The sequence below is a fragment of the Bufo gargarizans genome, unplaced genomic scaffold, assembly GCF_014858855.1.
Source record: "Bufo gargarizans isolate SCDJY-AF-19 unplaced genomic scaffold, ASM1485885v1 original_scaffold_1097_pilon:::fragment_2:::debris, whole genome shotgun sequence".
Taxonomy (NCBI): Eukaryota; Metazoa; Chordata; class Amphibia; order Anura; family Bufonidae; genus Bufo; species Bufo gargarizans.
In genome coordinates this window covers 122,829-139,022 of record NW_025334237.1, presented here as the reverse complement: position 1 = coordinate 139,022, position 16,194 = coordinate 122,829, and the positions used below count along the sequence as shown (strand labels likewise).

The window sequence follows — 16,194 nt, the reverse complement described above, 5'->3', positions numbered from 1 at the left end:
TCTAGAGATGAGAATTCTGAAAATAGGATTGTCCTCTTTTACCTCAGAATTTCCTAATAGGTTGTATAAAAATAGATAAACTGGAAACCCATTTAAAGGGACCCCACCACGGCACCATGTTATAGAGCAGGAGGAGCTGAGCGGTTTAATGGAAAACTATTCTGTAAAACTCCTAATTTATTCACTTGTATCTGTGCTCCCTCTGGGCCTGTCAGTCATAGAGGGAAGCCCGTCAATCACTGATAGGACCGAAAGCCCAGAATGAGCAAGAGTTTAAATGAATAAAATATACGTTTCCCATAAAACGATATATTAATCTGCTCAGCTCCTCCGGCTCTATGGCGTTAGATTTTTTTAGCGTTTTCATGGTGACAGGTTCCCTTTAATCACCCGAACCAAAAATAGCATACAGTTAGGAAAGGCTTTATTTGTGCGCTGAGACCCTTAGCAGAAAAAAGGTTGCCCCCTGATTTCTAAGTAAGCATATGCCAGGCCTTCCCACCCACCCATAACAGCTTAATTTTGGGGGTCTCACCATTAAAGCTCCCACAGAGGTCGCCACCCAAATGTCTTAACCCCCTAAATGACAAACCTGCAGTGATATAGGAGCAGCTGTATAATTAGACATTTTTACTGCTTTGTGAAAACCCTATTTTAGCCATTAAAGCGTTGTCTGGTTTCCTGTGTTGACCTATCCTCAAGATAGGTCATATATATTTGATCAGCCGGGGTACGACTCCTGGCACCCCCGCCGATTAGCTGTTTGAAGTGAACGCAGCGCTTATGCGCTCCATCTTCTCCTTCCTATTGAAGTGAATGGGACGGAGGAGCTGCACTGACACCTAGTATGAGCACTGCGTTCTCTACAAACAGCTGATCGTTGGGGGTGCCGGGGGTCAGACCCCCACCAATCAGAATAGGTCATCAGTATGCAACATTTTGTTGTATATTACAAGGTGTTGATATAACTAAATACAATTTCTCACATCTTTTCACAGTTTTTTTTTTTGTATTTAGAACTGATGTCACACATGTAATTTTATTTTTTTATCATGCATACAGTATGTCGTCAGACATTGTGCTATTTGAAGACATGTAGGACACAAATTCTCAGCATTTTTCCTGAATCTCCACTTAGGCTACTTTCACACTGGCGTTTTGGTTTCCGTTTGTGAGATCCGTTCAGAGCCCTCGCAAGCGTCCAAACGGATCAGTTTTGCCCTAATGCATTCTGAATGGTTAAGGATCCGCTCAGAATGCATCAGTTTGCCTCCATTCAGTCTCCATTTCGCTCCGGAGGTGGACACCAACATCGTTTTGATGTCCGCCTGACGATGCAGAGGCAAACGGATCCGTCCTGACACACAATGTAAGTCAATGGGGACGGATCCGTTTTCACTGACACAATAGGAAACGGATCCGTCTCCCATTGCCTTTCAATGGTGTTCAAGACAGATCCGTTTTGGCTATGTTACAGATAATACAAACGGATCAGTTCTGAACGGATGCATTGGGTTGTATTATCTGAACGGAAGCGTTTGTGCAGATCCATGACAGATCCGCACCAAACGCGAGTGTGAAAGTAGCCTTAATGGGGCTGGCGGGCTTTCCATTTGCATCAAGCAGTGCCAGATCCAGAGAACTTCGGCAGGCTGTTCCGGCAGATGTGAAATGTACCTTAGGAGACTTGTCTTCCCTCTTTCATCAGAAATAGCACCATGGTAATCGTGTACATGAAAACTAACACTATGGTTGAACTTTACCAGATATGTAGCTGTAATATTCTAAAGGAGATTATCAAGGGCAGCCTGATTCAGCGATACACGCTAATATGTTACGCTGCTCGACTTTACAGATCAGCCCCATTAACACCTGACTGCCAAGAAAACGTTAAAAAGTGTTCAGACTTGTGGTTAGACACAGGATCTCACGGGAAAAATGTCTTCTTTATCATTTACCCTGAAAATCCCTTCCCCTGCAGAGGATGGTGTCTGGGGGCTGGGGTGCAAGATAAATACAGTTTTCATCCAGTGACAGGCACACACCAGCAATTAGCCATTCTGAACAATTAGCACATTCCATTTGCCTGCTAATTGTTACAATTAGGACTCGGAGTCTTTAAGTGGTTGGGGCGACACATTAAGATTTCATTATATTTGTATTTAAATGATAATAACGCAGTATTGGCACCTATTAGCTGCTACTGAGGCAGAGGCACATAGTTTGACTTTCACCGCCATAGCATGGGTGTTCCTGATTGGGGCTGATACTAAGACGTGCAATTAAGGTCCTTTTTCTATGGACAATACCTAAAATGCTGGCAAGTCCTGCATTAGAAAAATGAAAGGCCTTTAACCTGCTAGAGTAGCAATTGTCACATAACATGTACAATTAGGCTAGGTCCACACAAGTGTATTTCCAGCACGTTGTGCGTCCCATTTCGGACAAGTAACTTGGTCCGACTGCCCTCAAACTAACAACATCTACTAACCTCAACAAAGGGGGTTTTAGCTGAACCGCTGGCTTTAATCAATCATTACATGTACCCAAAATGGTGCATTAAAAACTAGAACTTCATACAAGACCTAAGACTAAGACCTCATACAAGTACATTGATAACAAACTAAAAAGTTCTAGCTCTTAGAATGCAATTTAATTTTTTTTTGCATGTTCACGTTAAGATCATGCCTCCTGCAGTTCTGGTTTAAAGGAAAGCAGAGAGGTAGAGGGTAGAACATAAGACGCCGATTCTCGTTGTATCATCCAGCCCTGTTGTCTCAGATGAAGCAATGAGCTTTGTATGATATTGCCTTTGCTTATACAGTATAACATCAGTGCATGGATTGTCACGATCATCTATCCCCATTTCTCATATGCCTATACAAACACTAGGGCCAGATTCATGGAATGTCATCGGTTTGGTTTGGGTGTAGGAGGAAACCCACCAAGCACAGGGAGATCATATAAACCTCAAACATATATTTTGCCCTATGTAAATTCAAGCTGAGGCATACATTAGAAGAAAAAGTGCCCCAAAATAGGAAGTCCTTCTCGGTGTTGGTATGCTCCCCTCATTCCAGCACAGAGGGGGTCTAGTTCTTGTTTGTGTGTCTCACATTTTTTTACCCCATGTTGGAGAGAGACGTTTGCCTCTCTTATTTTTGGTAATGTTATGGTGCTTTTGAAGAGGTGAGAAGGGGGCCCATTATCTCAAAGGATCCCAAAGTTGCCCCAATGCTACCTCTATAGTTGGGGCGGACTGGGAATTTTAAGTGGCCCTGGAAAAAAAAAAAAAAAGTGGCCCAGTTTTGTAGCTGGGTCCAAAGTGATGAAAGGCAGAGCCAGCAATACCATATTCTGGCACATTATACCGCCCCAACAGAGCCAAATACTGCCAGCAGCACAAAATACATCCCCAAAAACGTCCACTGGCAGGCTGTGAGGAGGACCCAGGCGGCCATCTGGGCATTGGCCCACCGGGAAATTTCCCTGTAAGGTTTATGGTACATACACCCATATACCGGTACTTAGCTAATATTGTAGGTTTTCTGGGCATTTACTTATTCACAAATCCCCCGCCCCTTCTTTTTCATAATTAGTACTGTACACTTCTGCTAATTCAGGGGTCTCTAGAAACGTTTGGGGTCTCTTTGGTGGAAATGAAATTGTTTATCTGCCTCCTTTTGTTGCATGTGTAATCTTTACATTGGATAATTTAATCTCTGAATTTGGCATAACAGCAGAAGAGAGGATGCGATGCCTCTACTGGCAAATACTGTGTCCTCCTGATTTATACTCTGGTCCGGGAAGTACTTATCAAGTCTTTTTTTTTTCTTTTTGGCTTTATGTGAGCACTTCTCAGCAGCATTTTAATACGCCGCTCTGTCCTGTCAGCTTAGTGATGATGATGAAGGACCCTGCTGTTCCTTTTAGACACTAATGAAGGCTGAAAGCTTTTAAACATGACAACATTTTCCCCGGGTTTATGGATTTACAGCTTTTACTTTTTATTACCAATGGTAACCACAGCTCTGGCAGCGTGGCAGGCGTGCGGATCACCGCTGAGAATTGCTATGCCACTTTATGGCAGCAAAAAAGCACTAAAATAAAGGTAGATAATTCTTCTTCTACTCACTGACTGTTTTCCAGCAAAAGAAATGGATGGTGTTTGTCTTTCTAAAACTCTGAGTGCAAGTATACATCTAGAATATCCATCCTGCAAGCTAGAGTGACTCTCCTTTCCAGCCCTGTGCTGTGTATGCGCAGGTTATCCATCGACTGGTTGTAAACTACTTCTTCTAATGAAGTTCATGTATTGACTTGTATGTTCTATCTCACTATTAAAACTGTTTGTGTAAGGTCTGTGAGGAGGATTTCTCAAAAAGATGGAGAAATTACCCTTAGCAACAAGTCAGATGGCTTTTTTCTATTCCAAAATGGTCTCTGAAAAATGAGGTCTGGACCATGATTGTGTATGTGCAGGATGAGGTAGCCAACTGCATTGCTTGCCCCATGGCTTTTTGTTTCTAGAGAAAAAAAAAAGTGATACATCAATGATAACGTGGTTTATGTGACTTGCAAATACTATATTTGTTAAACCTCCTTGATCTACTCATAGCCTCCGATATATGTATACTTTACTTCCATATTGATCAAGTAGCTTTCTTCTGTCTTGATAAAAATGTGAGATGTTTAATATAAATCACCTTCTGTTCACAGGTACCACAGAGCGGGTCTGTCTGATCCAAGGCACTGTAGAAGCTCTCAATGCTGTCCATGGCTTCATTGCAGAGAAAATTCGAGAAATGCCACAGAATGTGGCTAAAACTGAACCAGTCAGCATCCTGCAACCACAGACTACGGTTAATCCAGACCGTATCAAACAAGTATGTGTCTAAAATCCAGGTTTGAGTGTTATTATCGTTGATCTCACAACATTGCCCTAAGCCAAATTCACGTCCCCAAAAATGGATGAACATTGCAAGAGCCATTTGCTAGCTAATTTTTAAAGTGAAATAATTATGATGTAATACCGCTAACTAGGCTTACATGATCCAGTGAGACATTCCAGTCCTAAGTTTACAGATTTATACCTGAAGGATGTAGGATTTTAGAAGGGCCTAGATGACCTAGTGTTACATAACTAGACAGCTTCAGCATACTTTATATTAGTATGCCCACATGGGACGTGATTGGCAGCAGAAAGATCCACCATGGATTTTGCCACAGATCTGTGACAAAATCCGAGGTAAAATCTGATGTCACTTTACTGACCATCAAAGAGAGAGACATAGTTTTGGAAATTCTTCTCATAAATATACTAAATTACTTGTAGTAATATTTATGGTTAAAAGGATCATTTCAGTTGATGACCTATCCTTGATGGCCTATTTTATCGAACAGAAGAACAAGGAGACCCCTTCATTGTTTACCCAGGCATAGTGCCCTACCTACTGGACTGAGCTTCAGTATCAGGCCCAGAGACACTTGTACAGCGCCGATTGTGGGGATTGTTGCCCCTCCCCGCTGATCATTCATTGTTGGCTTGTCCTAATGATAGGACATCAGTTGTCCTAGACAACCTTTTAAGTACTTGTTGCCTTTTATTTGTACCTTTTTATTTACTAATGTTCTTTCATATTTATTGTATAAGGTACATAGCTGTGCCATGTCAGTGCCTGGGCACCGTAAACATGAAATGCCACAGGGCTCTCAGCATTAGGTGGATGCTACTCTATGTTGTTTCTTAGCAACTGTTGTCCTTCACCTAGCACCAAAGCCTGTGTTAGATACCCCCTTCATTCGCAAAACATTGTTCCAGATGCCCTCGTAAAAGAAGTGTGATATTTTTGAGAAAGGATATTTCCTGATGTCTCTCTTACAGTTACTATGAAACTAATTTGCTTTGATTCATGTATATATGGTTTATGGTTCCTTTTTTAACTTTCCTGCTGAAACTGATTTTAATTTATTTCACTAATCCAATCTCATCCATCCTCCTCTCACCCTTGCTGTTCCTGGGAATGCTTTTACTTTTTTTATTTTACTCCGCTATTCTTTGGTTTAGCTCCTTCAGTGCCAGTAAAGTCTTTGCCGCATCAGTTTCCAACAAGTCTATGCTGGCAGTGAAGGGGTAAATTTATTACTAGGGCTGATTGAATTCTGCTTCTGACCCTGCTTTGTTCTGCAGACATTGTCATCATTACCACCAGCCACCAAGTCCTCTCCATCCGACCCCATGACCATCTCCAGAGCCAGCCAGGTACAGTACCATTCTCCATATTTCATGTTTTCCACATAAGGGAGCACAGCTCCATCAACATGCCAGGGCTCATCATCATGGGTAGTATAATTTATGAAAGCTAATATACAGATCAGATTGTAGAGTAGGTAACCTTCAGTTTGCCATTTACAGAGGAATAAACTTGGGTTACTGTTGAACCATATTACTATAAATTGACTGCTCAAATACAGTTGGTTATTACTTGGTTAGCGCTGTATTAGACACCCCGATTCTGCAGGCGATTATCGGGAAAGAAGCGTTCCTTCCCAGCAATCGCCTGCTCGCTAGCAGAGAAGACCACTGCTACTACATGCAGCGATCTCCACCACAACTTGGGGAGGAGCGATTGTTATGCTGTCTAGTTGTTTGATGCCTGCAGATCGTGATTACACAGCACAATCTGCCGCCGGCAAACAAGGTTTTTTTAGGCATGCTTTAAAATCACAATTGCTTGTTCATCAGGTAATCGGCGGCAGTATTAGGCTTTACACATACTGTACAGATGCAGTTGTAAGCAAAAAACTAAATTTGCATGGTACCTCCATATTGATTGACGTACTAATTGACATAGATAATTATCAAGTGACTGTGATATCACATGCTAGTTACCTTCTTCATCATAGTATCCAGAACCAACCAATGCAATGTGGGGTTCCACGGATGGCCATAAACGGTTGATTAAAACAACAAGAGTTATCAGTGTTTTTATGCTACAGTAGTGGAGTAAGAGTAACAGATTATGATATTATGATGTGCATTACATGTGTACCATAATATATGATTTTTTAAAGTGACGAGAAAAGGGTACAGGGCTTAGCTTGAGGGGCGTGGGCTGTGACTCTTAGGCCCCTTTCACACGGGTAAGAATTCTGCGCAGGTGCAATGCGTGAGGTGAACGCATTGCACCCGCACTGAATCCGGTCCCATTCACTTCAATGGGGCTGTGCAAATGAGCAGTGATTTTCACGCATCACTTGTGCGTTGTGTGAAAATCGCAGCAAGCTTTATATTGTGCGTTTTTCACACCACACAGGCTCCATAGAAGTGAATCGGGATAGGGACACAGTCTTTATTATTTTCCATTATAACATGGTTATAAGGGAAAATAATAGCATTCTTAATACAGAATGCATAGTACAATAGGGCTGGAGGGGTTAAAAAATTAAAATTAAAAATTAAACTCGCCTCATCCACTTGTTCGCGCAGCCCGGCTTGTCTTCTTTCTTCTGCTTTGAGGACCTCGGAGGAAAAGGACCTTTGGTGACGGCACTGTGCTCATCATCATGGAACATGTAACGGACCATGTGATGGACCATGTGATTAGCGCAGTGACGTCACCAAAGGTCCTTTTCCTCCCAGGTCATCAAAGAAGAAGAAGCCAAGCTGCGCAAACAAGTGAATGAGGTGAGATTAATTATATATATATTTTTTTTAACCCCCTCCATCCCTAATTTACTTAGCATTCTGTATTCAGAATGCTATAACTTTCCCTTATAACCATGTTATAAGGGAAAATAATAAAATCTACAGAACACCTAACCCAAACCCGAACTTCTGTGAAGAAGTCTGGGTTCAGGTCTGGGTACCAAACATGCCAAATTTTCTCACGCGTGTGCAAAGCGCATTAAAACACTTTGCACTCGCGCGGAAAAATCACGCATTTTCCTGCAACGCAACCGCATCTTGTCCGGCCCTCACACGCGACGTCCGTGTGAAAGAGGCCTTAATAAATTTAGTGCATCTTATTCCAGCACACTTTTTACAAAATTGGAGACACCAGTCTGAGGCCTTAGTCACACTGTCAGTGTTTGATCAGTGATTTCTTTCAGTGATTGTGAGACAAATCAGGAATGGAGCCTACGCAGAGAGAAGGTATAATGGAAAGATTTGCAGCCGTTCTAAAAGCACTATTACACTGCACGATTTTGGGTCAATTATAATATGAACGCTCATTCCCGATAGTCGGCTCGTGTAATGGAGCAGCCAATAAATGAGCAAACATGTGTTCGTCGGCTCAATGTCATCTTTCATCAGGATGGAAAATGCCCAATTATATGATTACACAGGAAGATGTGCCGCTAATAATGAATAGAAGGAAATTATGGCGGAACGGCTGCGGTAGCCATCAATTGCCGATGTGCTATCTTGCTATCCTTCATTGTAGTAGTCTGTAGTTTTGGCTCACAATCACTAATAGAAATCACTGATCAAACACTGATGTGTGAATAAGGCCTCATGCACATGACCGTTGTTTTATTCCGTGTCCTTTGCGCCGTTTTTCGTGATTTTCTGCGGAACCATTGATTTTCAATGGGTCAGTTGAAAACTCTGCTAATGCACAGTTTGCAATCAGCGTCCATGATCCGTGGTTCCAGTCCATCAAAAAAATATAACCTGTCCTATTATTTTTGCGGAAAACGGTTTGCGGACCCATTCAAGTCAATGGGACCACTAAAAAACGCACACAAGATTATCATCCGTGTCCACGTCCGTTTTTTTTCCTATCATTTGCATGGCAAACCTGTCTTAGACTTTTTTTTACATTCCTTTATGTCTGGTGGTCCTCCAAATATAAAGGAAGACACACGGAAACGGATCACGGAACAACGGAACTCCATTTTGCGGAACGGAACACAACAACGGTCGTGTGCATGAGGCCTAAGGCTGTAGCAAATCTCCTTTCTTAGAATACATTTTTTTATCCTACAGTGAAGTTACATTACATTTTAAAATTTTATATTTTTGGAAATGATCACATGATATATACCTAGTTGTACGGTATATTGTCCATTATGTATAGGATCAGTAGTTTGCGCTGTATAACATATTTATTACCATTCACTCTACAACATTTTTCTTATGATCCATTAATTCCATTATTTTCTGCAACGTTTTCATTATTTTTAATTTGTTTTTTTTTTATTAGAATAATTTCAACTCTTATATTAACGGTGTTTTCTGTGTAAAACAGAGACCGGTAAAGTGTTAGTGATTCGATGTTGACCACACATATTTGTGACCTAAATAGATCTAGACACTAAACTAGCTGTCCTTGAAGCTATGAGACTAAAGCCGGTCCTTCACATGAGATTAACCCCCCATGGACATGTGTTCTCCACTCGGCCAGGCATGCATGTGTTGGTAATGGGAGACAGCACAGGCAGCTTTTGGCTTATCTCACCAAAAACAAAAGGATTTGGCCTATTGAAAACCGTCATTTACTCCCCCGACATCCCCCGTTGGAGGAGAGTCAGGAGGCTCCCATACACATGTGATGGTTGGCCAACTTCAGTCTCCGTGCAGTAAAATGTGATAGACTTGTCGTCTGCACATATGCTGGCTTCCATTTTCTGAAAGGTTCTCATCACAAATAACTATGCAGTAGCGATTAAAGTGTTTTAATGCATTTTAGCGAATGCTTTCTTGTGAATTAACAGGTTGTGGTGTATCCTGAAATTGTTTTCCTTAGTTCTGTGGGGGAGGCATCTGGTATCTACCTTCATAAAATCATTGATTACAATGATTTTAGTATCCTTATTTTTGTGGATAACATGAAAGACTATGACTCAACAAGTAATATTGTCCCAGTATGTTCCAATGGTATGTGATTTACCAGTGAATATATTAATCTTTGAGATATAAAGAACACATAAACAGTTACCAGGCCCTTGAAGATTGCTTGAGTATTGCACGTTGCTCAACATCCAGTACAAATCACCACAAGATCTCCAGTTTGATTACAAGCATAGCATGCGTCAAGCACAATCGTGCAACTTCCACCCCATGCCGAGGTCACTACTGATAACCAAGCAGAGCTAATTAGATCAATCATTTCATTACCGTGTTAGATTACAGTCAATTACACTCTGCGCTTTTTGGTCCTGCAAACAATTTTGTAATTTATGGGTGTTTTTTGCCCGCGGGCGCCTGTCAGGAGCTCCTTTTACTGCCTCTGCTCCCAACCCGGTTAGTGCTCAACCTTTAACTTTTAACCGTGATGTCTCCTATTGTCATGATGGCCTGGACATTCCGATGTTTAGAACATTTTAAGCCACATCAGCAATCAACCATCATGTAGAGTAGAAATATTGTATCCTCCCTGTAGTAATTCACCACAGAAACAATTGCAAAGAAACAGACTTTTTGTTTCTGTCCTCTAAACGTTATATTTCAGCATACGTAAATCATATGGCAGTGGAACAATGTTTTGTAACTTGAACGAATATGAGTCATGTTAGAAGAATACCACTTCATAGCTTTTTGTCAAAAATCGGAAGCAGCACTACACAACTTGGGAGACCACTGTTTGAGTCTGACATGAATAAATAAAATAGTCCCAGTCTACTATGTGAAGTAACTATGCTGCTTAGACATTGTCTCTCATCAAACACACCACCACACTGAACTGTTTTTCTTATTATTGATGTAATGTCCACCTATCTTTCTTTTTCCTTTGGTTTCTTCCACATGTTCTTCTGACTTCTGACAGGTGAAGATCATCGTTCCCAACAGCACTGCTGGTCTGATCATCGGTAAAGGAGGAGCCACTGTGAAGGCAGTAATGGAACAATCTGGTGCATGGGTACAGCTTTCCCAAAAACCAGATGGCATTAATCTGCAAGAACGAGTGGTGACTGTAAGCGGAGAGCCAGAACAAAACCGCAAAGCTGTAGAGCTGATAGTGCAGAAGATCCAGGAGGACCCACAAAGTGGCAGCTGTTTGAACATCAGCTACGCCAATGTCACCGGACCTGTAGCTAACTCCAATCCCACAGGATCTCCATATGCCAACACTGCTGAAGTTCTACCTACTGCTGCTGCAGCGGCAGGGCTTTTAGGACATGCCAACCTTGCTGGGGTGGCAGCCTTTCCTACTGTTCTATCCGGATTCACTGGCAATGATCTGGTTGCTATTACATCAGCTCTTAACACCTTGGCCAGTTATGGCTACAACCTCAACACTTTAGGGTTGGGACTGAGTCAAGCAGCAGCCACAGGAGCACTAGCAGCTGCTGCTGCAAGCGCTAACCCAGCCGCAGCTGCAGCAGCCAACTTGCTGGCTACATATGCCAGTGAAGCAACTGGGGGTGGTGGCACTGCAGGGGGAGCGGCTGGAACGTTTGCACTAGGCAGCTTAGCTGCAGCCACGGCAGCTACCAATGGATATTTTGGGGCAGCATCCCCACTAGCTGCTAGCGCCATTTTGGGCACTGAAAAGTCAACAGACGGCTCAAAGGACGTAGTAGAAATTGCTGTGCCAGAAAATCTAGTAGGTGCCATTCTTGGCAAAGGTGGCAAGACATTAGTAGAATATCAAGAGTTGACTGGCGCCAGGATACAGATTTCCAAAAAAGGGGAGTTTGTCCCCGGTACCAGAAACCGTAAGGTAACCATAACAGGCACACCAGCCGCCACACAAGCTGCCCAGTATCTAATCACGCAACGAGTCACTTATGAGCAAGGTGTTCGGGCAGCCAACCCACAGAAAGTGGGTTAATTTGCCCCCCCCACCCCCACTTCCGTCCTTTTTCCTTTCCCAGGATGTTAACTTAATTGTCCCTCCCTTATCCCTTCTTCTTTTCATGGATGTACTGTATTTTGCAGGAGCGATTTATATTTTATTTTTTATTTGAATTTTATTTTTGTTTTGTTATTGGCAGGGGAAGTGCGCGTCGGGTTATTAATATATAATTATGCAAATGAACGCAACAGTGTTGACAAAGCGCATCTGTAAATAATACATGTATGCGGATGTTTTAGAGAGGGAATTTTTTTAGTGTTTTTTAATTTTTTTTTAAATTTTTTTTGTTAATTTGAAGGATTTTGACAGGTTATCTCTCTCTTGTTGAGGTTTTATTGTTTACGCGTCAAAAAGTAAAAGTTTTTGAAGCCTGCCATTTTACCAGCATTGTTGTAGTTGAAAATGAACTGAATGTAAACATGAAGTGACGCATAGGTTTTAATCTCTGTGAGGGCTGATGCGTCCAGTAATGCACTGCAGAGCCACGTGTTGCTGGTCCCTTCAGAAACCCGCACAGTTGTCAGTATTAGTCCTAAGTGACGCTGTAACTGAACTACTGTTTTGCTGGAAAACAGCAGGGGGGGGTCGGGTGGGTGAGTTACCTATAAAACAAAAGGGAGTAAAGAAAATCAAAAGCACTGTCCAACTTCACTCATGCTTCCTGCCCTGGGGTGGCAGCGTATGAGGGAAAACATGTTTTGGAATAAAAAAAAAGAAAAAAAATAGTTTTAAATTAAAACATAAAAGAGATATATATATATATATATAATCTAAAAGCAATATAGTTGCAAAAAAAGCACTGTAAAAATATATATTAAAAATGGTTAAAACTGTGGAAAAATAACCTTTTTTCGTAAGTTTACAGATCAGTGTCTTCATAACAACCTGTATGACGATGAATATATCGGCTGGCCAGGATACATTTCTATCATTTATGGCTCACTGATCCCATCAGATCTAACTCTTCTGATAGGTGACGTTTGGTTTTCACAAGAGCTGTGTCTGTTTTCTTCCTCCATTGGGTTTCCCTCCTGCCCCTTCATGCTGAAATCCTTTAAATCCCCAGTCTCTCACCCCATCTTGTTTTAATTACATTAATCACCCATGTTTTTTCCTTCACTAGTTGACCTTATTTTCAGTCGTTCTCTGGAGAGACAACAATGTCACACGTTCAGCAACAATTCACAATGGCAGTATGAGTTAACCTATTACTTGCCATTGTTCGGGGCTGTGGCAGCTAAATATTTGAAGGCATTCCTCTCTATCATACAACCTCCAGCTTTGATTTTTTTTATTACAAATTAAGCTCTAAACAAGGCAGTAATTGTTTACAATTAATGTTAATGGCTTTCATTTGAAGTTTGTAGGACTGGGGTTTTAATTAGACCCCATAGTACCTGGCCAGCCATGCACCAGTTGATCCATTAACATCCTCCCCTTTTAGATGTAGTGCAGTGTTGTGTGCGTATTGGGGATTTTCTAAGCCAAACCACGCACACACGCGACAACTTAAAGTGCCAACTGTTAGCTGATGAGGTTTCATTATCTGCAACGACTTAGTGAGGGCGTTGCCTTTTAAAACGCTTCTGATTGTGTATAATTTTAACACTAGCAATCTCTTAGTGTTGTCAATGTAGATTTTACTGTGAACAGTATCTGTGATTTTTAGCTGTTTTTGATCCCTCCGGGGCTAGGCTATACCAGCCGCCGCAGGCTCCAATGGTCGTTTACCTGCATGTTCTTTTTCCGTGGGGCATCTTTATGTCGGCTTCAGTCAGTACTTCCCTGCATGCTTGTTTAGCTGAGGTAGTGTTCATTTCCGGCGTGTGTCTACCTGTCGCAGCGCAGGTTCCTTCAAGGGCCATTTTATTAATATTATTTTTAGAGTAAGCCTTTTTTGTTTTCCAACTTGTCACCTCCTCCATGTTTCTGAGTGCCAACTAGCCAGATCATTATGTTAACCTCTGCATTTGGGCCACCAAGCCACAGAATTGTGGTCGTTCATAAACCCAGCATCTTCTCATGCTATGCATGCAGTCGTAAACAAAAACAAAAAAAACCTCAAAAAAAAATTCAATGGACAAGACAGTAATTACAAAATAGTAAATAATAATACTAAAAAAAATAAAAAAAAATAAAATGCTGGCTACCTCTGGATCATCAGGCTGAGAAATTCCCAAACAACAGTTTTCCTTCCATCTCAACTTCAATTCATTGATAACGTCCATCATAACCAACTCAGTGACATTTTCCGCTGCTCCTCCTGTGCAACTGATAACTGAACAATGATTGTGATGTCCTCTCGTCTGGCTTCTCGTCCAGCATCTCTTTCTGAACTGTGATCTTTTTTTCTTTTCTTTTTGGTTTACTTTTCATTAGACTTAAAAAAAAAGACCTTCATCACCATGTTAGTTTAACCAGTCAGTAGTGTCCCATCTGTGGTGGACACTGAAAAATGTGGATCTATTGAGTTTAAAACCTTCTTCTAATCCGTTTCTTTACCCCAAAACCTTCCTGCCTTATGCCTGTGCAGTTTTTGTTCACAGTTTTGAGCCCTACAACTTCTGAGGGGCTAGTGACGCATCGCTGTATATCCTCACAAGCTGCGTCATAGGCTTCTCAAGCTGGGGGTGATCCAGCCATTCCAATCTGATGATCAAGTCAATTTCTTTATTTTTTTCTTTTCTTTCTTTACTTCCATTTTCACGTTCTCTTTGATTATAGAAAAAAATAACATTTTCAAAAAGAGAAAACTGATATATATTAAAAAAAGGAATGATATTGCTTGTTTTTAAAATGGAAAGAGCAAAGCTGTCGTACAACTGTGTTTTAATTGGTAATGGTTATTTATCGTTAATAGTCTCTGTAGCTCTGTAAGTTTTTATGACAATACAGTGTAACTAGTGGTTAGCCGATGATGCGAATATATTTACTCATATCATTATAAATGTGCTTTGTTCATCATGTACCATCACTGTCTCCCGTCTCATTATTTTCCTTGCATGTCACTAGTTTCAATTCATTTATAATGCATTAACAGAGAATAATACCTATCAGATTTATTTTCCCCACTGTCCTGGTGTTAGCAGGTGCACCAACAAGAGCTCCAGGTCATCAGCTTTTCATGCTCAGATCTCCTCCTTTAAAATGAACATGCTGCATTACAGACATTTGCTATAGTCACCAGATACCACCTGGATTACAGACGTCAGCCTTTTATGACATGTTGTCGGTGGTATCCAATACTGACTGAGCTCTGCTTCTGGTTAACTTGTGTGGTCAGACGGCAGAAGCAGGAGATATGTACAGTAGACCTTCCCCTTGTCCTTCTATTGTCATGTTAAGGTCTCTGTAGAGAAAAGCAGCCATGCAGTGTTCTCCGCGTCCATGTGCATTGCAGCATATTCATTTTGCAAAAAAAGGCAGCAGAGCAAGTTTATCACAATGTTAGGAAAAGCTGCTTCAGGCTTTAAAAAAATCAAGGGCTGTGAGAAGCAGAGAGGTGGCTTCTAAGAGACCTATTTATATGAAACTTTGGGGGGAAATGTTTCCGACCCTTTGTCATATCTCTCTATCCCAACGGACTCTGGGAGTCATACATCTCATTCACAGTGTAAATAACCCTGTGCCATTCGGTTCAGGCTTTGTGTGGCAAGAGATGAGTGTCCTTTCAGCCTGTTACATGGACTCTCTTATAGCCATCACTGTTGGCATGTTGAAACCATCCTGGCAATAAGGCACCTTTCTTTCCCCTACCCCCCAAAAAAACCGCACATGAACAAATGTCAGACTAGTATTTGCACAAACGCATTATGTTGCCTTTTTGATTGCACGTGGCTCCATTCCTAAATGTTGCCTCAAAAGACACATTAATTCAGATATTCTGAAAGAGGTTTCTCCAGTAGTCGTAACTTGTATTTCTCTCTCTGTATTGATTCCAGTCATGTACATCTCAAGGGTCTCACCGATTCATTGCCACCTAGATGTAGCTAATCATGGGTGACAGGATAATATTCCACACCTTTATGAAATATGAAGTGCCTTCTCGTCATTTTACAAGGTGCACAACATGTCAACAGCCCGTAAGTCTCTGGCACAGGAGGGCCTCCAAGACATTCCATTGTAGTCCCTCTTCTGCAGTGACAGGGTTAATTGTCCATTTTTATGTGTAGTTTTTGGGTACATTCAATGGATTCATTTCCTTCCTCAGTCTAGAAAAATCTGACAGAAAGAGCCACAATTGTAACTTCTCCACAAGGAAGAGGGGTGGGGGGTGGTTCACGGAGAAAGGTCTCTATGCCTGTCATTTCGAATCATATCCAGCAGCACGTCTTGAAGCGAAGAACAACATGGGAAGCTGCTTTTGTCTTGTAAAAGAATGCCCGACCCA

The 16,194-nt window shown here is 41.5% G+C and overlaps 1 protein-coding gene across 1 annotated transcript in view; it reads left to right on the top strand.

Annotated features, from left to right (window-relative positions):
* NOVA1 (NOVA alternative splicing regulator 1) overlaps nucleotides 1-14,775 on the top strand; it is a 69,355-nt gene extending 54,580 nt beyond the window's left edge. The window contains exons 3-5 of the mRNA XM_044273756.1: nucleotides 4,720-4,886; nucleotides 6,191-6,262; nucleotides 10,773-14,775. Coding sequence (XP_044129691.1) covers nucleotides 4,720-4,886; nucleotides 6,191-6,262; nucleotides 10,773-11,780 — 1,247 coding nt within the window. The 3' untranslated portion in view covers nucleotides 11,781-14,775. The remainder of the gene's footprint in view (nucleotides 1-4,719; nucleotides 4,887-6,190; nucleotides 6,263-10,772) is intronic.
* The last annotated feature ends 1,419 nt before the right edge of the window (nucleotides 14,776-16,194 follow it).